The following is a 22573-nucleotide window of genomic DNA, read 5'->3' as shown; positions in this document are numbered from 1 at the left end:
GATGCTGGAGAAAGTTTTTTATCTTGGCTGTTCCACACCCTTCTTACCGTGTATATACCTTGTTCTTGAGCGAGATAAAGGAGGCACATAGATTTCATTATGGAAAGTAATTCTTTTGGCTGACCTGGAATGACACAAAGGCGATGGAAATGAGGAATATTCAAGTAATAACGTTATGTCTTGAAACTTGTAAGGGTTGAAAATTAGACAAAAAAAAGAATTCCAAGATAACTTTCTGTGTTATTCTAGAATGTAGGCTAATTACAATGTGTATTCAGTGAAATTAAAAACTATTAGTGATAGGAGGAAAGTTCGAGAAATGGCTAGAAAGTTCGAGAATTTAGGGACCACCAGAAAATCAGGAGTTTAAATTCTATCAGTGTCTCTCAATCTTTAAAATCTACATTCCCTTTTAATAAAAGATGGAAAGTAAAATATTCTTACTCATCACCATAAGAGACTTCCATCTGCGAATTTCAGGTCCCCAGCAGGTAAGGGCCTCCAATGACATCTGCCTTTTGCTGGGTAACTTAGTGTATGCCGTCGTATGTTAAGTACTTTACATGGTTTGTTTCATTTACAGTGACCCTACGGAGTAGGTATCATTGTTATCCCATTTTACAGATGAGAACCTTGAGGTTTAAAGGATTAAAATTATTTGCATAAGGTAAACCAGCTAGTTTTTGTGGAGGTGGTATTGAATCACTTGCCTTTAACTCCTGTGCTCGCTGACCTTGGAGCTGTGCAGCTTTTTCTTTTTTCCATAGGGTTCCATTCACATCACCTGAGATCTAAATGGTCTAGGCTTACGAGGAAAAAAAAAAGGATTTGCCAAACCTTAATTCTTTAAAATCTATTGTAAGAAAACTAGACAATTAAAATTTCAAAATATAAAATTACATTTTAAATTTATAGAATTTAATATTTAAATTTATAAAATTATATTTACTATGCTTTCCAAACTATACCCCTTGAAGACCTTGATACACTTTGCCAGGAGTGCTTTCTTCCTTGTTTCAGAGTGACTGATTTTGAAATTAAAGAGGAAGTTATTTATATTGGCCATGTGGTAAAGAATTGCAATTATTATTTTAATAAGAACTTTTGACTAATAAAGTTTGAGGGATTTATTTGTAAGCCTTACTACTTTTATTGTAGTTTCTGTTAGAAATATATGTGGTCTCTTACAATTTTATTTTTAAAGTATCACCTTTATACAGAATATATCATGGAGCTTTACCAACAACAATTAAATATTGTCTGGAAAAGTGTCTTTAAAGATGAAATTGAGGTCAGTATTCATAACTGTGTGACTCAGGCCATCTGAGAATTCGCTCTGATTCATTCCTTAGCCAACAGTTGTGAGATTTCCCTCTCTGCCCTCTGTGGTACACAGCTTGGGACAGACTCTTAAAAGAGAGAGAAGCAGATCAAATAGCTAGTCTGAGGTACCAAGCTGTCTGAACTGCTGAGTTCCTTCCTTATTGGAGGGATATGGCTCTGGCCTTCAGCCTGCTCTGGTGCCCTAATTTTCTGCTGATCTCCTGGCTGTTAGTTCCACTAAGGAACTTTAACATCCTCTCTTACTCTGCCTTTCACAATCCATGCCCCTTTGCTTATTGTTTGCATAAATGGCTTTTGATTCTACCAGTCTCCAGTGCCCCATGTTTTCCTTGTTCTGCCGAAATTAGTAACTAAGTGTACCCTAGAAATCCTAGGAAGCTCTGGGTAATTTTTGATGTTCTGAGGATACTGACTGTACTACACCTAGAACTTTGGCAGCATCCTGGGAGGACGAGGACCTGTATGAAAGTAGAGTCCTGAGAGTTCAAAAATGTCCTCACCAGGCAGGTGGTTGCATTGCAACTGGGCATATCTAGGAAGTGGATTAATATATCCTCTAGGCAAACAGTCACACAAAATCTCAGGAGAATTTTTGTAGCATCATCAGATTCAGTGGTACCAGAGGACAGGCCAAGTAACAGTAGGAGGTACTTAAGTTGGCAGGTCTGGATATGGAATGTTGCCTTACATTTGTCCCCTATTCAGATGTGGAGACAGTTGTCTGTGCTGCAGAGTTCTGACTTGGTGAACACCTGGGACTGAGTCTACATGTCAGTGGTGAACAGGCAGGGTTTTCCTCCCCAGAGTTACTATTTTAATGCTCTTGAGTGCATCGCAGTTTTTATCTATATTTCCTAAATCATATTCTACAAAACAGAAATATTCTTCAAGATACTCCATGGAAAAAAAAATTTTTTTTTAAAAATAAAAAAAAAAGATACTCCATGGAGAATAATGAATTTCATCATCCTAAAAATTAGGAAAATACTTCATATTTCATCCCCTTTTTGGAGAACCTCAATGTACTTTAGCATAATCAAGTTTCTGAGAAATCCTGCACTATGGAAACTTGTCTGATTTGTTTAGTTCACCATTTCCCAGTTTTTCCTAGCATCTTATTGATGTTTCTGTTTTACAGGACACAATTTGGGAACGTTAGCCTGCATTCACAAGCTAGTCTCAGAGTCGTGTAGTACTTGCTCCTGGATTTTGTTAGGCAATTAGGACAATTAGAGAAATAGGCTGGTCTTGTCTGATGGTTCAGGGTTGTTAATCTACAAAGCCAGGATGGAGCTTACTAGAATTATTATATGCACAGTAGCAGGTTGATCTCCTGTATGAACAAAGCCACTTCTGTTGGTTTTTCTGTTCTGCTATGGCCTTCTAGATGCTGAAAATATAAGAGGGCTGACCTAAATGGTTTAAAGTGCTATATTTTTGTTTTTAAAAATCCATTATGAAATAACTTGTGGGTTTTCTCCACTATTATGCACTTATTCTCCATATAACACTTTCAAATGTAATCTTAAAAATACCTTTGACTGGGACTTCCCTTGTGGTGCAGTGGTTGAGAATCCGCCAGCCAGTGCAGGGGACACGGGTTTGAGCCCTGCTCCAGGAAGATCCTACATGCCACGGAGCAACTGAGCCCGTGTGCGACAACTACTGAGCCTGTGCTCTACAGCCTGAGAGCCACAACTACTGAGCCTGCATGCCACAACTACTGAAGTCCGCGTGCCTAGAGCCCGTGCTCTGCAACTAGAGAAGCCACAGCAATAAGCCCGCGCACCGCAATGAAGAGTAGCCCCCACTCGCCACAACTAGAGAAAGCCCGCGTGCAGCAACGAAGACCCAACACAGCCAAAAATAAAATATATAAAATTTAAAAAAAATACCTTTGACTAAGACCACATGCTAGAAAAATAGACAGTAAGTGTCATCTACAATAGGACCCCTCCTTTATATATACAAACAAAACACTGTCCCACATTTGTGAATTGGCTTAGAAGATGATGGCACATATGTAATATAAAATACTCTGCAGCCACTAAAATAAATGGCAATTATGAAAATTATTTAGAAATATCTTAAAGTAAGTTAAAAAAGAAAAACCCGAATATAAAATGGTAAATATGCCATAATTACAACTAGTTAAAATATCCATGCATGTAGACAAGGGTTAGAAACTTATAGGCAAAAATAAAAATAATCATCATATTAGTGTGGTAATTGTTGCTATTTTCTTATTTTATACCATTTAAAATATTGTATCTTAACAGTCATAATAAATCAAAACTCTTTTTATGATTTTATTAAACCTGCCGTAAATAAGGGATAGACTGCAATATTTTTAGATGTCCATTTAGAGCTGGTTATAGTTTTACTCTAAAATGACTATATTTAAATAATATAGTAAAAGATTATTGAGATTTATTATGTTTTTGGTGTATAAAAATATATACTTTTACTCCCATTTCCCTAGGTCAGTACCTCCTCATCTCTGAACTTTTTAAATAACCTCCTTGTTGATCCAGGTTTGCCTGATCCCCTCCTCTTCATCTTCCACTTTTATTCTTCACCCTCCTTCTAGCCCATCCTCCATCTTGCTGCCTTGGAAATCTTTCCAAAACACAGATCTGAGCTGGCATGGTCAGTTTAATATCCCTCAGCAGCTTCCCAGTGCCCGGAGCTCTCTCCACCCGAAATAGTGCCAGGATGTACCCCGTCCTTGCCTTGCTCACGCTGTTACTTCTCCTGGAGTATTCACTTATGCTTCTATCTCAGTGTCCTGGCAAGTACCTAATCCATGTTAGGAATTTAGTATGTGGTCTGAATTAGTGAACAGGTGAATAAAACCACATTAGATTGAGTGTTTCTACTGTTAGTTATTATTTTTTTTTAGTTATTTTTTAAACCTATATATATGTTTATGATTGTAAAAGAATTGATTGAGATAATGTCTATTTCAGATGTAAAATGGAATCTGAAATAAAATCCTTACTCAATGAAGAGAACATTGGAAATGAATGTCTTTCTGACCTTATGAATTTCGGTAGGTTTTTTTTTTTTTTTCTTTTTTGGTTCCACATTTAAAGGGGAGCTTTGTTTTGAAGATGAAAGTGGGCCACACACTTCATGTTCTTTTAATATTGCTGTTTGCGTTTTTCTAAAGGAATCCAAAAATAATCTGCATCTAATGACCTGTTCTTGAAGAAACTTAAAATAATAATGTGTTGCTTTGATTTAATTTTGTTTCACCATAGAACAAGAGTTATCAGAACAATGGTGCACATATCTTAAAAATGTAATAAATCCTCTTCAGCAATTGAGAGCAGATCTAAAATACAGACAGCATCACATTTCACAGCATTCACACTCGCACAGTGAATCCAACTCTGTGAAAGTACTGGAAGAGGTCAGTATATTTCCTTTAATTTTTTTTTTTTTTTTTTTTTTTTTTTTTTTTGGTTCACGGGCCTCTTACTGTTGTGGCCTCTCCCGTTGCGGAGCACAGGCTCCGGACGCGCAGGCTCAGCGGCCATGGCTCACAGGCCCAGCCGCTCCGCGGCATGTGGGATCTTCCCGGACCGGGGCACGAACCCGTGTCCCCTGCATCGGCAGGCGGACTCTCAACCACTGCACCACCAGGGACGCCTTCCTTTACTTTTAATAATGTAATATTTTATTTTTATCCCAATTAGAAGAGTTAGAGATAAGAAACATGTACGCCTTATGTATATAAATAGAAGGTATAGCAAATTCTATCTACTCGGCATCTTAAACATATCCCTGAATCTGTCCAAACATGCTAATTTCTCCCCGAGAATGTTTCAATGACCTCGTAACTGGCCTACCCGCTTTCATTCTTGCCCCTCCTTCCAGGGTATTCTGAAATCCTATCATAGGGGAGGGGATCAAGTTTTCCGCCTGGTAAATCCCTTCAGGGCTCCTGCCGCCCCACAATTCCTCCTGCGATAGGGGCGGGGCGGGTGCGCAGCCGTTAACTGTTATCGAGAGATCGTTAGCGCGAAACCGTTAGCGCGCGACCACGAGCGAGTGACCCTTAGCGCTGCGGTTGGAGGTCCCGCTCCGACACCAGTCAGCTTTATGGTGGTCCTCGCGGCAGAGAATGTGGTGAGAGGCGGATCGCAGCCTTCTCCCCCGGACCCTCCAGGCCCATTGGCCATGGGCCAGCGGTGAGCTGGAGGGCGCCCCGGGACAGCTGTCGTCTGCGGAGCTCCAGAGCCCCTGCCACGGCCGCTCACTGGCCGGGCCCAGGCCTTGAAGCAGCCGCAAACCTCCTCCATTCCCACCTCTGAGACCTAATGGCGGCAGCGGTCTCCGTCGTCGCAGTCCGTGGGTCCCGACCCTGTTTGGGCGACCTGAGGGCAGGCTGGGCCCTGGGCGTCTTGCTCGCTCAGTGATGTCGGTTGGGCAGGGTCTGGGGACCCGGCCCTGAGGGCACTGCCCGCTGAGATCTGTCTCCTCAGCTGGGCCTGGGCACTGGCTGGAGGACCCAGACTGGGTGCTGGACCAACGTTCCTGGGTCTGGTAAGTGGCTGCGCAGGGACCCTCTCCTCTTAGCCTGGGCCTGGACCTCGGAGGGCGAAAGTTGAGCCTTGGGACCTTGCCCTTTCCTGTAGAACAGAGAATAACATTTTGTTTTGGTGGAGGTTTACAGGAACATCATGACCTGACCATGACCTGACCTCAAGAACAAAGGATCTAAAAAAAAAAAGAAAACAAAGAATCTGACACCAAGAAGTTTGCAACAACTAACCACACCCCTCTCTCACCTTTCCTGTAACGGGGCTTTGCTGAAAGCTTTCGGGGAGTTTGGGTTTTTTTAAGGCACGAGCCACCTGTCGCGTGGCATGGCCCTGCGATAAACCTTTCTTTGCGCCAAACTCTGACATTTTGGTATTGTTTGGCCTCGCTGTACGTCGAGCACACGGTAACACTCCCTGTACATTTCCCTATCCGCCTCCTTTAGTCTCACCTCCTACGTGACACCCTCTTTTTCCTACTAGACCTTGTCCCACCGACGCTGGCCTTCTTCCTATTCCTCACATAAGCCAGACTCCTTCCTGTCTTGAGGCCTTTGCACTGTTTCTTCTGTCCTACTCATGGCCCTTTTTGTCTTTTAGGTCTTAGCTTAAATGTCCTCTCCTCTGAGAGGCATGAGAGAAGACCCAGTCACTCCCTATTACCTCAGTCAGTTTTTACCTCACTTACCTCTTCCTGATATTTTCTTACTTACTTTTTATGAGTTTAAGACTATCTTCACTGACTAGAGCATAAGTTCCATTATCATAGCTGCCCTAGATGTAGGCTTTTAGGTGATTTTTCTTACTTTATTTTTCAGTTATTCTGTAGTATTGTCATATTGCTTTCATAAATAATAATTAAAAATAAACATTAAAAATCCATGTCCAACTGGGGATTGGAGGCAAGGATGCAAGGAAAGGAGTGGGTGATTAAAGCAGAGGCAATCTGGAAAGCTTTCTGCTTCATCACAAACAAAATCCAAATGTGAGTGCAGAGTGGCTGTGACTGAGCCCATTTTGGGTTATGTGTCTAGAAGCTCCTTTAAGGCTCCTTTGTCTGATGGGCACTGCTTGGCTATGGCATCTCTTGAACCCTCTTCCATGGGTCCTCAAAGGGACTTTCCCTTATCTAATTTGTCATCATTTAATGGCTTTTGAGAAAAATTCCTGTGACTTTAAATATAAATATTGGATAAATCAATAATTTGCATACCACTTGTTCTAAATGTCCTATAGGTTGACTTCGTGAAGAAACAATTGAAAGCCGTCTATGAAAGACTTAGGCTAGAGCAACAGAAAATAGAAAATTATCTTTCAGACTGGAGTTTGAAAGTAAGTGCGATATAGGTAGTAATTTATCAATTTGTCATTTACATTAAATAAAATAATCATACAATTTTTTTTCAGACACTTGATCATTCTTCAGAAGAAAGAAGTAACCTGCTTAGTGAAATGCCCGTGGAATTAGAAACTTTGGAATGTCCATACCCTGACTTGAAGTTTTCAATCCTTAATGAATTCTGTAACTTTACAGAGAAATATCAAAAGAAACTTCAAGATTTTGATATGCAGTTAGAAGATATATACAGGTAATAAAACTACTTGAATTATCTAGATTTTTGCCACCAAATTTTAACTTTTTTCGGGGTCACTATACTTCCTGTTTACTGTTTTCATAGATACTTTGTGACTGGAATATGACTATCAATAAATGTTTAGATTTACTATTTGTTGAATAGAGAGGTTTTTTTTTTCTCCAAAGTAATTTCCTTGAAATAACGGTTTTAAAGATTTTTATAAGGTTGAAACTTGATGAGAATATCCCTCTTATTTATCTCTTTACTACACAGGTAAGAAATAGTTTTCAAACATGAATTTTTGATAACTATGAATTTTTATTTCAAGATGTGAAGCTCTTCTTCAATGGAAATTTACAAATCAGTACTAAAAATTGATTACAATGGAAAATATACCCATGGAATTATGTTACTTGTAATCTACTGTGATTTTGCCCTATAGTGAACACAAAGTATGTTTTATAAATTTTTTTTTAGAAATTGAAGTTTAAAAAAGTGCATTTACAATATTGTGTTATTTTCATGTATACAGCAAAGTAACTCAGTTATATATATACATATTTTTTCAGATTATCTTCCATAATAGGTTGTTACAAGATATTGAATATAGTTCTCTGTGCTATACTGTAAATCCTTGTTGCTTATCTATTTTATGTATAATAGTTTATATGAGTTAATCCCAAACTCCTAATTTTTCCCTCCCTGTCCCTCCCTTTCCCCTTTGGTAACCATAAGTTTGTATTCTATGTCTGTGAGTCTGTTTCTTGTTTGTATATAGATTCATTTGCATTATTTTTTAGATTCCACATATAAGTGATAGTATATAATATTCGTCTTTCTCTGTCTGATTTAATTGACTTAGTATGGTATTCTCTAGGTCCCATCCTTGTTGCTGCAAATAGCAATAAGAAAATGCACTTTCGATTGTATCCTGAGAATGACAGTCCTCTTCTGAATGACAACTATAATGTTAACTGACTTAAAATTCAGTGTCAGCAGGGCCATCTTCTCTAGTGTAAATTTTATATTAAAATTCATTTAATGAACAAACCCAGAAATGCCACCCTGGGTCAGAGCAATAGTCTACTTCATGTAGTTTTCTGTATATGAAGTTTCTGGGAAACGTTTTGTAGCAAAATATGCTTTTTATTATATTGACCTCAAAAATTTCCCCGAAGAATATATACCTGAAAAGAAAGGAAAACTATTGAAGGGACACATGTATAGTAAATTAGCAATAGAAGTAAAAGGCTCTTCCTTTGAAATGAAAGAAGATGAATATGACAAGTATTAGTATTTCTTATATATATATTTTTTAAATTAATTTATTTTAGTTTTTGGCTGCATTGGGTCTTCGTTGCTGCATGTGGGCTTTCTCTAGTTGTGGCGGGTGGTGGCTACTCTTCGTTGCGGTGCGCGGGCTTCTCATTGTGGTGGCTTCTTGTTGCGGCTCTCGGTGCATGGGCTTCATTAGTTGCGGCATGTGGGCTCAGTAGTTGTGACTCGCAGACTCTAGAGCGCAGGCTCAGTAGTTGTGACTCATGGGCTCTAGAGTGCAGGCTCAGTAGTTGTGGCTCACGGGCTGTAGAGCACAGGCTCAGTAGTTGTGGTGCACAGGCTTAGTTGCTCCATGATATGTGGGATCTTCCCGGACCAGGGATTGAACCTGTGTCCCCTGCACTGGCAGGCAGATTCTTAACCACTGCGCCACCAGGGAAGTCCCTAAATGGGCTGTTTTGAATAAATAGAGGTGGTAGGCATCAGAAATCTGTGGCTGGTGGGGAGTAAGGCATGTAAATGCACTGTTCTAACTAGCGCAGTGAATTATATATTCAGTTGTAATATTTACTGGACTCTCATTTGCCAGTATCTGCCATTATTTTGATAAGGCCATTTCCCCTTTTGGTTCTAGTTATTAGGCCTTGTGAGAATTCACATAGATTGTATACATATATGTGTACACCTGCACAAGTGAGTGTGTGCATATTTTAAACAGGTGCCTACTGCTACAACATAAGAAGGCTGAAAGATCTAGGGGACATTTTTAAATTGTGAGAAATTTTCGTTGGGCTAAAGGCAGTGGACATCATGGTTAATCCCCAATATTTATTTTAATTCCTCCTATTTTGTAGCAGCTTGCCAGTTTGGGTTGGAATGACTCCAACCCCAGATCCAAAGGTAGACCCTGATTGGGAGTGTGCACCAGTCCATAACTTCATTCCCCCCGGTCACAACAATTAGCTCAGGGTGGTCCAAATCTAGGCAAAGCTCAGAACTTTTGTTAGATACTTGTGAGGGGTAGTGCATTTTCTTCCCTGTGGATCTACCAGGAAAGTACATGGCTGTGGTTGCTGCTGGCAGCCATCTTGTGAATGAAGGACAACAGCACGCAAGGAGAGGAGAGGGCCCAGACAGTCATGGGGAAACTGGTCTGGTACCGTGTTTGAACTGCATGGGAAGCCAACCTCACTGCTGAATTTTCAAGGGCAATTAGTCCATATTAATGTCTTAAACCAGTTTGAGTATAAAATTCCTAATTTTATATAATAGTTGATTTGATTTCAAAATATCCATGACTCATGAAATTAATCTGTCAATTTAGTACAATTGCAATTGAAGAATTGTTCAACATTATTCCAAAATTTATGAGGAAGATTAAGCTTGTAAAATCACCCAAAGTGAAGAATAACTTCTTCAAAATGAAGAATAACTAGGGCGGGGGAATGGTAAAACTTGCACAGCCAAATATAAATATATATTTTAATATCAAAGTAAATTAGGAAGTTCATATGTCTGTAGCAGATCAATGGAACAAAATAGAAATACAGAAAACAGAAAATATCTATAATAATTTAATTTATTATAAAGGTAAAATTTTTATACTGTGAGGGATTATTTATATGACAGCACTAAATAACAGGGAATTAGAAAGTTAGGTTAGATCTCTTATTCCTTATGACTCAGTAAACTCCAGGTGCATAAAATGTGAAGAAGAAAATAATCATAAAAGAATTAGATAAAAATAAAAACAAGTATTAAATAATCTTGGAGTGGAGAAAGCCTTTTAAAAACACGTTACCTGCAGTGAAAATCATAAAGAAAAAAATTAAATAAATGCAATGACATAAACATTTAATAATATATAACGAGATGTTTCCTCAGGCAAGTATTAAATCTTTAAAGAATCAAAGGGACTTCCAGTTCTCTGTCCAGCAAGTAAGGAGCTTAGAATTTGCCACTCTGCTCTAATGAGGAGTAGAAAGCTGAACAAACTGGAAAATCAACAACTCTTCTTAACTACCTCAGAGAAGTTAGGTCACAGGGCAAACCACTGCCCCCAGAGCTGGAGACACAGGTGATACAGAGAATCACAAATTACCTGAGAGGAAACTGGTTTAGCAGAAACCTTCAGGGGAACCAATGTTGGGGTAGGAACACCTGGACTATAATTGAGGAATTGCTTGAAGCTGAGTTGTGGACAACTTTGAGAGTTAAAAACTCTAGGGGGCCTTAGTTAAGGGGGATGTCAGCACACTTTTGTGCGTTTTGCCTCAAGAAGTTCTACCAGGTACCCACAGTGAATATCTGAGAAAAATCCCCTCATGCCTCTGACGAGGGAGGGGAAAATGAACCGTTTGGAAATACTCCAGAGCATTCTGTTCTTAACAAAGGCTGCCCTCAGGAGAAACTATTTTATTGGAGCCTAAATTGCTACAGTTTTATCAGAACCTAACCTACCTGGGGGCAGGAAAATACACAAGTCCAGCAGCGCTAGCCTTACATGTTGGGGACGGAAATACCCAACTCCAGCCATCCTGTCCCACCAAAGGGAGGGAAAACTGAGAAGGATTTGTAGAGTTCATAGTCCCCAGATTTTCGACTGTGCTGAGGGTCAGTGCCCCTAACCCTTCCCTCCCTACCCATCTTCCATGTTGTCAAAAGGTCAACTGTATACTTGAATATACAGTGATTTATTTTTAGTTATTCATTGTAGTAGCTGAAGACTGAGGAAACAATCTTAATGTCAATAGGAACTAGTTTTGTAGATTATTGTACAACCATACAATGTATTATTTTCCAGATTAAAAACAAAAAACGATATAGGGAATTCCCTGGTGGTGCAGTGGTTAGGGCTCCACACTTTCAGTGCCGGGGGCCTGGGTTCAATCCCTGGTCGGGAAACTAAGATTGTGCAAGCCACGCAGTGTGGCCAAAAAAAAAAAAAAAAAAGTAAATACTTAGCATTCACTGATATGGAACACTTTCCAGGGGTCAGGATTAAGGTGTGGTATAAGGTTAATAAGCAAGCCTTATATACAATGTACAGTACACATTGTGTAAAACAGGAAAAAGTAAAACACATACATATACATATTTGCTTTTATATGTCTGAAAAAATATGCAGAAATTGATAACATTTGTTGCCTTTGGGAATGGAAGCTAGATGCCTGGGTGGGGGGGAATGTGAGGGAGAATTTTTATTGTAACTCCCCCCTTTTATTATACCTTTAGAATTTTGAAGCCTGTGAATATACTGTCTATCCTAAAAACAAGGAATTTTTTAAGGAAAAAAATAAGGGTAAAAAACAAATGACAAATAGGAAACGTTGGCAAATATCAGGCACAAAAGATTAAAATCTCTAACATATAAAAACACTTTGCAAAATTAATTGTTGAACAGCCAGAAGAGAAAAGGGACAAAAGAGAGGAAGAAGTGACTTATCATTCATATTTTCCACAAATATTTGTTGAGCAATTACTGGCATAAAATAAACAAAAACCCCTGTACTCATGAGGTAGGTTGGAGACACACAACGAACTATAAACACCCTAGGTAAGTAAATTATCCACGGTAGTATATTAGAAGGTGATAAGTACTATGGAACAATAGTGATTAGAGGAAAAGAGAAGTTGCTGGGATTGTGGGGGAGGGGACAGACTGCAGTGTTTTTTTGATTCTTTTTGCATGTGGACCATTTTTAAAGTCCTTATTGAATTTGTTACAATACCGCTTCTGTTTTATGTTTTGGTTATTTGGCCACCAGGCCTGTGAGACCTTAGCACACCGACCAGGGATGGAACCCGCAACCCCCCGCATTGAAGGTGAAGTCTTAACCACTGGACCGCCAGGGAAGTCCCAACAGGTTGCAAATTTGAATAGAAGTTTGGGGATAGTCCTGGTTGAGGGATCGACAGTGAAGGAACGTCATGAAGGGGGTGAGAGGGCTAGCCATGCAGAAATATGCGGTATGAGTGTTCTAGCCAGTGTTTACTGAGGTGGGCATGTTTCTGGCAAGAGGCTTGTGTGGCGGGAATAGAGTGATAGACGGGGAGAGGAGTAGAAGGTATGGTCAAAGAAGTAAGGGTGAGGGTGGGACATTTAGAGCCTGGTAGCCGTTTATAAAACTTCTGATTTTACTCTGAGTGATATGGGAAGCTACTGGAAGCAGAAGTGAGGAAGTGTGCTAACTAGACCTAACTTACGTTTTAGCTGAATCACTTTGGCAGTTATTGTGTTTAAGATGGAGGAAAGGAGGGCCAAGAAAAAACTGAACCCTTAGAAAGTTAATTAAACCCAGGTGGGATATAAGGGTGGCCTGCATCAGGAAGTGGAGATGGTGTGAAATAGTCAGCTTCTGGACACATTTTAAAGGTAAAGCCAACAGCATCTGCTGACAGACTTAAAATAAGGTATGTGAGAAAAAGAAAACAACAGAATAGTCCAAAATTTTGTGGTTGAGCAACTGGAAGGATGAAGTTACCATCAACTGAGTTGGGGAAGATTGTAAGCAAAGCAGAGGGGGAAATCAGGCATTCAGGTTTGGACATGTTGAATTTGATGCTATCAGATGTCCAAATACAGACTTTATGAAGGCAGTCAGTTATATGACTTTGGAGTTCAGGAGAGAAATCTGAGCTGGAGATACATGTTTGTGAGTCACCAGCATGAAATTGGATGTGATCACCAAAAGAGTGTGAAGGGACAAAGGAGAGGATCAAAGACTAGTTCCTTGTGAAGCTGCACAACTCAGATAGGATTTGCACACAGCCAGAACTCTGACTGGGACTTGAACACTCGGGCTGAGACTTTCACTCAGCCAAAACTCGGATTGGGACATGAATCCATGGGCTGGGACTCAAACCCACGGTCTTTCAATTGAGATTGCACACCTGGTCTCAGGACTTAATGAAGCTCAGGGTCTTTATGTCTCAGTGCAGGAGGAATTCAGGGAGAAGCAAAGTGATAGGTAAGAAGTGAATTTATTTAGAGAGCTACACATTCCATAGACAGAATGCTGTCAGTCCCAGAAGGTGAGAGCAGCCCCAGAATATGGGATGGTTAGTTTTTACAGGCTGGGTAATTTCATAGGCTAGTAAGTGGGAGGATTATTCCAACTATTTTGGGGAAGGGGCAGGGATTTCCAGGAATTGGGCCACCACCCACTTTTTGGCCTTTTATGGTCAGCCTCAGAACTGTCATCGTGCCTGTGGGTGTGTCATTTAGCATATGCTAATGCATTACAATGTGTGTATAACGAGGCTCAAGGTCTACCGGGAGTCAAATCTTCCAACATCTTGGACCTAGTTGGTTCTAACCAGTTTATGTCATATCCTTAAAGGCGATGTCATTCTTTTAAAGGTTGTGCCCTGCCCCCTTTCCTCCTGTTTCACTTGGGTCTGCTGGCATTACATTGTCAGCAAGAAGGGTAACCAACAAAGGACACTGAGGGAAGGTCTGTGAGATACAAAGAAATGCAAGAGTGTGCTGTCCCAGAAGGTAAGGGAAGAGGGAGTGGGCAGCACCGTGAGGAGGAGGGGCGATCCACTGAGTAAATGTTGCTAGGTCAAATAAAATAGGACTGATGGTTGACTGCTGGCTCCACATGGAGGTCTTTGGTGACCATTTTCACTGAAGAAGTGGGAACAGATGCACAACTGGGTTGAGTTCAAGTGAATGAGAGGAAACAATTGAAGGCAATGAGCATAGATAACTCTTTTGCGAAGTTATCTTACAAAGGAGAGCTAGAAAGTAAGGTCAGACTTTTATGTTGTGGTTTTGTCTTTTGTTTTGCTTAAAATGGGACAAATATTAGTATGTTTGATGCCGATGAGAATAATCCAGTAACAAGATTTAGTGCACAAGTGGAGGAATAAGCATGAATGTTTCATCTACTACAGTAACGGGTGGGGATGCAAGATTCTATGGTCAGATGCTGGGAGGTGAATTGATATCCTCATGGCAGTCCATGGAACTCTGGATGGTAATTCTAAATACAAATGACAGAGAAATTTTTGAAAACCTCTCTACTCATCAAAGCAATGAAAAAATTTAAAATACTCAGATTTTTACCTATAAAATGGTAAAACACAAAAGAAGTTTTTAAGAATCTTTCTTATTTATTTATTTATTTATTTTTGGCTGTGTTGGGTCTTCATTGCTGTGCGTGGGCTTTCTCTACTTGTGGTGAGCGGGGGTGCGTGGGCTTCTCATTGTCATGGCTTCTCTTGTTGTGGAGCATGGGCTCTAGGCACGCAGGCTTCAGTAGTTGTGGCACATGGGCTCAGTAGTTGTGGCTTGCGGGCTCTAGAATGCAGGCTCAGTAGTTGCGGCGCATGGGCTTAGTTGCTCCGCAGCATGTGGGATTTTCCCGGGCCAGGGCTCGAACCCGTGTCCCTTGCATTGGCAGGCAGATTCTTAACCACTGTGCCACCAGGGAAGCCCAAAACAAAAGAAATTTATGCAAGTTTAAAAATATGGAAGAAATGGGCATTTTTATACAGGACTAGTGAATAAATACTTTTGGAAGACAATCTGGCAATAGGTCATCAAATATCTTTATAAGTGTAAATTCTCTTTGTCTCTTTAGAAATAATCTTAAAGGAAATAATCATAGAAGTGAAATAAATAGTTGGCTTCAGGGTGTTCAATATTGTTTTTCTTTCTTAAGTGATAGCAAAATCTTCAAAATGATGAAATAGCCAACAAATAGCTTCATCAATTATGATATATCCACACAGTGGAATACCACAGTCATTAAGAATTATATTAAAGAATTTTAATGGCACAGGTAGTTGCAATAATTTGCTGTGCAATTAAAAATCAGGCCACAAAATAGCTTGCATAACATGGGTTCTCTTTTTTTTTTCCCTTTCCCTCTGAAAGTGTTACATCCATTTAGCCACAGAAAAAAAAGACTGAGAGGTTATCCACCCAAATAAACAATAACAATAGCTGTCCCCAGGTAGTAACATTATAAATAATTTTGGCATACATACTGTTTCTATCTTATAAAGCAAAAATACAGATTTTTAAAAATCTAAGATAAAGAGGGAAGATGGAACCATTGATATTTATTGAGTGCCTATTACATGACATGACAAGTACATGTAATTTTAATCCTCAATACACCCCATTTCAAAAGCTCTATTTCACAGATTTGTTTTACAGCTGCAGCTGTAGATGAGCAATTTTCCCAAAATTTCTGAACTAGTAGATAGCTGAGCAGGAATGAGTTTCTTCTGCTCATCTGAATAGAAAGCTTCTCCCTCACACCACACTACTTCAAGCATGTATATGCACCAGGATGTTGGTAAATTGGGTTGACTACTAGAGCAGTGCTATTTAATAGAAGTAGGATGTGAGCCACATTCATAATTTAAAATTTTTATGTAGCCATATTAAAATATTTTAAAAGATACAATGTATTATGGTAGTATATTTTAACTTAATAGTGCCAAGATATAATTTCAATGTAAATCAGCATTTAATTATTAATGAGATATATTACATTTTTTTTTTCATACAAAGTCTTTGAAATCTGGTTTGCACTTCACACCACAGCACACCTGAATTGGGACTAGCCACATTTCAAGTGCCGAAAAGACACTTGTGTCTAGTAGCTTCTATCTTGGACAACAGACCTTTAAAGGATATTGTCTTTTACTAACACATTTTTTTAAGAATTGGCTGCAATCGAACCTATTTATTTATTCAGTATGTTTGTGAAGCTATTTAGATTCTATTTGGGCTGTATTTCATTAGTAACATGAAGACAGTTTAATTGCTTGTTTTAGACTCAGATGAGATTGTGGCTTTAATTTTCTAACATTTGGATGAGTTAATCATATGGATGAGACATAATTGATGCTCCATTCAGCTATGTCAGATCTGAAGCCAATATGTGGCAAAAGCTATAGAATGATAACAAGTAATTTCTGCTTTATTGTTTGATAGGTTATTAAACTTTATAGTGTTGATTCATAATCATTCTAATTATAATTATATAATTATTCTAATAATAATTATGAGATCTAAATCTTGAATGCTATTGAAAATACACAATTTTTTTTTTGAATTTTATTTTATTTATTTTTTTATACAGCAGGTTCTTATTAGTTATCCATTATATACATATTAGTGTATATATGTCAATCCCAATGTCCCAATTCATCACACCACCACCACCCCGCTGCCACTTTCCCTGCTTGGTGTCCATACATTTGCTCTCTACATCTGTGTCTCAATTTCTGCCCTGGAAACTGGTTCACCTGTACCATTTTTCTAGGTTCCACATATATGCATTAATACACGATGTTTGTTTTTCACTTTCTGACTTCACTCTGTATGACCATCTCTAGATTCATCCACATCTCTACAAATGATTCAATTTCTTTCCTTTTTATGGCTGAGTAATATTCCCTTGTACATATGTACCACATCTTCCTTATCCATTCGTCTGTCGATGGGCATTTAGGTTGCTTCCATGACCAGGCTATTGTAAATAGTGCTGCAATGAACATTGGGGTGCCTATGTCTTTTTGAATTATGGTTTTCTCTGGGTATATGCCCAGTAGTGGGATTGCTGGGTCATATGGTAATTCTATTTGTAGTTTTTTAAGGAACCTACATACTATTCTCCATAGTGGCTGTATCAGTTTACATTCCCACCAGCAGTGCAAGAGGGTTCCTTTTTCTCCACACCCTCTCCAGCATTTGTTGTTTGTAGATTTTCTGATGATGCCTATTCTAACTGGTGTGAGGTGATACCTCATTGTAGTTTTGATTGGCATTTCTCTAATAATTAGTGATGTTGAGCAGCTTTTCATGTGCTTCTTGGCCATCTGTATGTCTTCTTTGGAGAAATATCTATATAGGTCTTCTGCCCCTTTTTGGATTGGGTTGTTTTTTTTTTTAATATTGAGCTGCATGAGCTGTTTATATATTTTGGAGATTAATCCTTTGTTGATTCATTTTCAAATATTTTCTCCCATTCTGAGGGATGTCTTTTCATCTTGTTTGTAGTTTCCTTTGCTGTGCAAAAGCCTTGAAGTTTCATCAGGTCCCATTTGTTTATTTTTGTTTTTATTTCCATTACTCTAGGAGGTGGATCAAAAAAGATCTTGCTGTGATTTATGTCAAAGAGTGTTCTTCTTATGTTTTCCTGTAAGAGTTTTATAGTGTCCTGTCTTACATTTAGGTCTCATCCATTTTGAGTTTATTTTTGTGTATGGTGTTAGGAAGTGTTCTAATTTCATTCTTTTACACGTAGCGGTCCAGTTTTCCCAGCACCACTTATTGAAGAGACTGTCTTTTCTCCATTGTATATCCTTGCCTCCTTTGTTATCGATTACTTGACCATAGGTGCATGGGTTTACCTCTGGACTTTCTAATCTGTTCCACTGATCTATATTTCTGGTTTTTTGCCAGTACCATATTGTCTTGATTACTGTAGCTTTGTAATATAGTCTTAAGTCAGGGAGTCTGATTCCTCCAGCTCCGTTTCTTTCCCTTAAGACTGCTTTGGCTATTCGGGGTCTTTTGTGTCTCCATACAAATGTTAAGAGTTCTTGTTCTAGTTCTATAAAAACGCCACTGGTAATTTGATAGGGATTGCATTGAATCTGCAGATTGCTTTGGGTAGTATAGTCATTTTCACTATATTGATTCTTCCAATCCAGGAACATGGTATATCTCTCTATCTGTTTGTATCATCTTTAATTTCTTTCATCAGTGTTTTATAGTTTTCTGCATACAGGTCTTTTGTCTCCCTAGGTAGGTTTATTCCTAGGTATTTCATTCTTTATGTTGCAGTGGTAAATGGGCGTGTTTCCTTAATTTCTTTTTCAGATTTTTCATTATTAGTGCATAGGAATGCAAGAGATTTCTGTGCATTAATTTTGTATCCTGCAACTTTACCATATTCATTAATTAGCTCTAGTAGTTTTCTGGTGGCACCTTTAGGATACTCTATGTATCCTAAAAACAGTGACAGTTTTACTTCTTCTTTTCCAATGTGTATTCTTTTTATTTCTTTTTCTTTTCTGATTGCCGTGGCTAGGACTTCCAAAACTATGTTGAATAATAGTGGCGAGAGTGGACATTCTTGTGTTGTTCCTGATCTTAGAGGAAATGCTTTCAGTTTTTCACAATTGAGAATGATGTTTGCTGTGGGTTTGTTATATATGGCCTTTATTATGTTGATGTAGGTTCCCTCTATGCCCACTTTCTGGAGAGTTTTTGTCATAAATTGGTGTTGAATTTTGTCAAAAGCTTTTTCTGCATCTGTTGAGTTGATCATATGGTTTTTCTTCTTCAATTTGTTAATGTGTTGTAACACATTGATGATTTGCATATATTGAACAATCCTTGCATCCCTGGGATAAATTCCACTTGATCATGGTGTATGATCCTTTTAGTGTGTTGTTGGATTCTGTTTGCTAGTATTTTGTTGAGGATTTTTGCATCTATATTCATCAGTGATATTGGTCTGTAATTTTCTTTTTTTGTAGTAGCTTTGTCTGGTTTTAGTATCAGGATGATGGTGGCCTCATAGAATGAGTTTGGGAGTGTTCCTTCCTCTGCAATGTTTTGGAAAAGTTTGATGAGGATGGGTGTTAGCTCTTCTCTAATTGTTTGATAGAATTCACCTGTGAACCTGTCTCGTCCTGGACTTTTGTTTGTTGGAAGATTTTTCATCACAGTTTCAATTTCATTACTTGTGATTGGTCTGTTCATATTTTCTATTTCTTCCTGGTTCAGTCTGGAATGTTACACCTTTCTAAGAATTTGTCCGTTTCTTCCAAGTTGTCCATTTTATTGGCATAGTGTTACTTATAGTAGTATCTTAGAATGCTTTGTATTTCTGCAGTGTCTGTTTTAACTTCTCCTCTTTCATTCTAATTTTATTGATTTGAGTCCTCTCCCTCTTTTTCTTGATGAGTCTGGCTAATGGTTTATCAATTTTGTTTAACTTCTCAAAGAACCAGCTTTTAGTTTTATTGATCTTTGCTATTGTTTTCTTTGTTTCTATTTCATTTATTTCTGCTCTGATCTTTATGATTTCTTTCCTTCTGTTAACTTTGCATTTTGTTTGTTCTTCTTTCTCTAGTTCCTTTAGGTGTATGATTACACTATTTATTTGTGATTTTTCTTGTTTCTTGAGGTAGGCTTGTATTGCTATAAACTTCTCTCTTAGAACTGCTTTTGCTGCACCCCATAGGTTTTGGATCATCATGTTTTCATTGTCATTTGTCTGTAGGTATTTTTTGATTTCCTCTTTGATTTCTTCAGTGATCTCTTGATTATTTAGTAACGTATTGTTTAGCCTCCATGTGTTTGTGTTTTTTACGTTTTTTTCCCTTTAATTTGTTTCTAATCTCATAGCGTTGTGGTGAGAAAAGATGCTTGATATGATTTCAGTTTTCTTAAGTTTACTGAGGCTTGATTTGTGACCCAAGATGTGATCTATCCTGGAGAATTTTTCATGCACACTTGAGAAGAAAGTGTAATCTGCTGTTTTTGGATGGAATGTCCTATAATATCAATTAAATCTATCTGGTCTGTTGTGTTATTTAAAGCTTCTGTTTCCTTATTTATTTTCATTTTGGATGATCTGTCCATTGGTGTAAGTGAGGTGTTAAAGTCCCCCACTAGTGTTGTGTTACTGTCTATTTCCTCTTTTATAGCTGTTAGCATTTGCCTTATGTATTGAGGTGCTCCTGTGTTGGGTGCATATATATTTATAATTGTTATATCTTCTTTTTGGATTGATCCCTTGATCATTATGTAGTGTCCGTCCTTGTTTCTTGTAACATTCTTTATTTTAAAGTCTATTTTTTCTGTTATGAGTATTGCCACTCCAGCTTTCTTTTGATTTCCATTTGCAAGGAATATCTTTTTCCATCCCCTCACTTTGAGTCTGTATGTGTCCCTAGGTCTGAAGTGGGTGTCTTGTAGACAGCATATATATGGGTCTTGTTTTTGTACCCATTCAGTGAGCCTGTGTCTTTTGGTTGTAGCATTTAATCCATTCACATTTAAGGTAATTATCGATATATATGTTCCTATGACCATTTTCTTAATTGTTTTGGGTTTGTTTTTGTAGGTCCTTTTCTTGTGTTTCCCACTTAGAGAAGTTCCTTTAGCATTTGTTGTAGAGCTGGTTTGGTGTTGCTGAATTCTCTTAGCTTTTGCTTGTCTGTAAAGCTTTTTTTTTTTTTTTTTTGCGGTACACGGGCTTCTCAGTGCTGCGGCCTCTCCTGCCGTGGAGCACAGGCTCTGGACGCACAGGCCCAGTGGCCACAGCTCACGGGCCCAGCCACTCCGCGGCACACGGGATCCCCACAGACCGGGGCACCAACCTGCGCCCCCCGCATCGGCAGGCAGACTCTCAGCTACTGCGCCACCAGGGATGTCCTGTAAAGCTTTTGATGTCTCCATCGAATCTGAATGAGATCCTTGCTCGGTAGAGTAATCCTGGTTGTAGTTTCTTCCCTTTCATCACTTTAAATATATCATGCCATTCCCTTCTGGCTTGTAGAGTTTCTGCTGAGAAATCAACTGTTAACCTTATGGGAGTTCCCTTGTATGTTTTTTTTTTTTTTTTTTTTTAACATCTTTATTGGGGTATAATTGCTTTACAATGGTGTGTTAGTTTCTGCTTTATAACAAAGTGAATCAGTTATACATATACATATGTTCCCATATCTCTTCCCTCTTGCGTCTCCCTCCCTCCCACCCTCCCCTTGTATGTTATTTGTCATTTTTCCCTTGCTGCTTTCAGTAATTTTTCTTTGTCTTTAATTTTTGCCCATTTTATTACTATGTGTCTCAACGTGTTTCTCCTTGGGTTTCTCCTGTATTGGACTCTCAGCACTTCCTGGACTTGGGTGGCTATTTCCTTTCCCATGTTAGGGAAGTTTTTGACTATAATCTCTTCAAATATTTTCTCAGGTCCTGTCTCTTCTCCTTCTGGGACCCCTATAATGCAAATATTGTTCCATTTAATGTTGTCCCAGTGGTCTCTTAGACTGTCTTCATTTCTTTTCATTCTTTTTTCTTTATTCTGTTCCGCAGCAGTGAATTCCACCATTCTGTCTTCCCAGTCACTTATCTGTTCTTCTGCCTCAGTTATTCTGCTATTGATTCCTTCTAGTCTATTTTTCATTTCATTTATCATATTGTTCATCTCTTTTTCTTTGTTCTTTAATTCTTCTAGGTCTTTGTTAAACATTTCTTGCACGTTCTAGATCTTTGTCTTCATTCTTTTTCCGAGGTCCTGAATCATCTTCACTATCATTACTCTGAATTCTTTTTCTGGAAGGTTCCCTATCTCCTCTTCATTTAGTTGTTTTTTGGGTTTTTATCTTGTTCCTTCATCTGGTACATAGCCCTCTGCCTTTTCATCTTGTGTATCTTTCTGTGAGTGTGGTTTTTGTTCCACAGGCTGCAGGATTGTAGTTATTCTTGCTTCTGCTGTCTGCCCTCTCTAAAATCCACAATGATTTTTAACAATTTTGTCCCTCTGTGTATACATTGCTAACACTCCAAAGTTGTACTTTTTCAACTAAATTATTTCAATTTACCTAATTTTTAGTAACTTTCAAAATAACTGATTAGTAGCTTATGGACTTCCCTTATTGTTTTTTCTCTTAATACAGAACTCTTTACATTTATTAGAGAAAATTTTTTAAAAGTTGAGGCAAGCAAAGAGAAGAAACTAAAAGCTTATCTAAGTTTCTAACACCAGAGATATCCTCTGGTAACATTTTGTACATTTCAGATATATGTATATTGTTCATAAAAATGAAAAAATACTCTACACT

General features: G+C 38.5%; 2 protein-coding genes across 3 annotated transcripts in view; one reads left to right on the top strand and one right to left on the bottom strand.

Moving 5' to 3' along the window:
* Nucleotides 1-22573, bottom strand: part of PKP4 (plakophilin 4) — a 961933-nt gene that overhangs the window by 364199 nt on the left and 575161 nt on the right. The gene's annotated exons all lie outside the window — the stretch shown is intronic.
* Nucleotides 1-22573, top strand: part of CCDC148 (coiled-coil domain containing 148) — a 338775-nt gene that overhangs the window by 106281 nt on the left and 209921 nt on the right. For both annotated transcript variants that reach the window (XM_049712716.1, XM_004276786.3), the window contains exons 5-8: nt 4314-4396; nt 4608-4759; nt 7128-7223; nt 7299-7480. In XM_049712716.1, coding sequence (XP_049568673.1) covers nt 4314-4396; nt 4608-4759; nt 7128-7223; nt 7299-7480 — 513 coding nt within the window. The remainder of the gene's footprint in view (nt 1-4313; nt 4397-4607; nt 4760-7127; nt 7224-7298; nt 7481-22573) is intronic.

This window comes from Orcinus orca, chromosome 7, assembly GCF_937001465.1.
Source record: "Orcinus orca chromosome 7, mOrcOrc1.1, whole genome shotgun sequence".
In the NCBI taxonomy this organism is placed as follows: Eukaryota; Metazoa; Chordata; class Mammalia; order Artiodactyla; family Delphinidae; genus Orcinus; species Orcinus orca.
The sequence above is the reverse complement of the archived record's forward strand: the minus strand, read 5'-3'. Positions and strand labels throughout refer to the sequence as shown.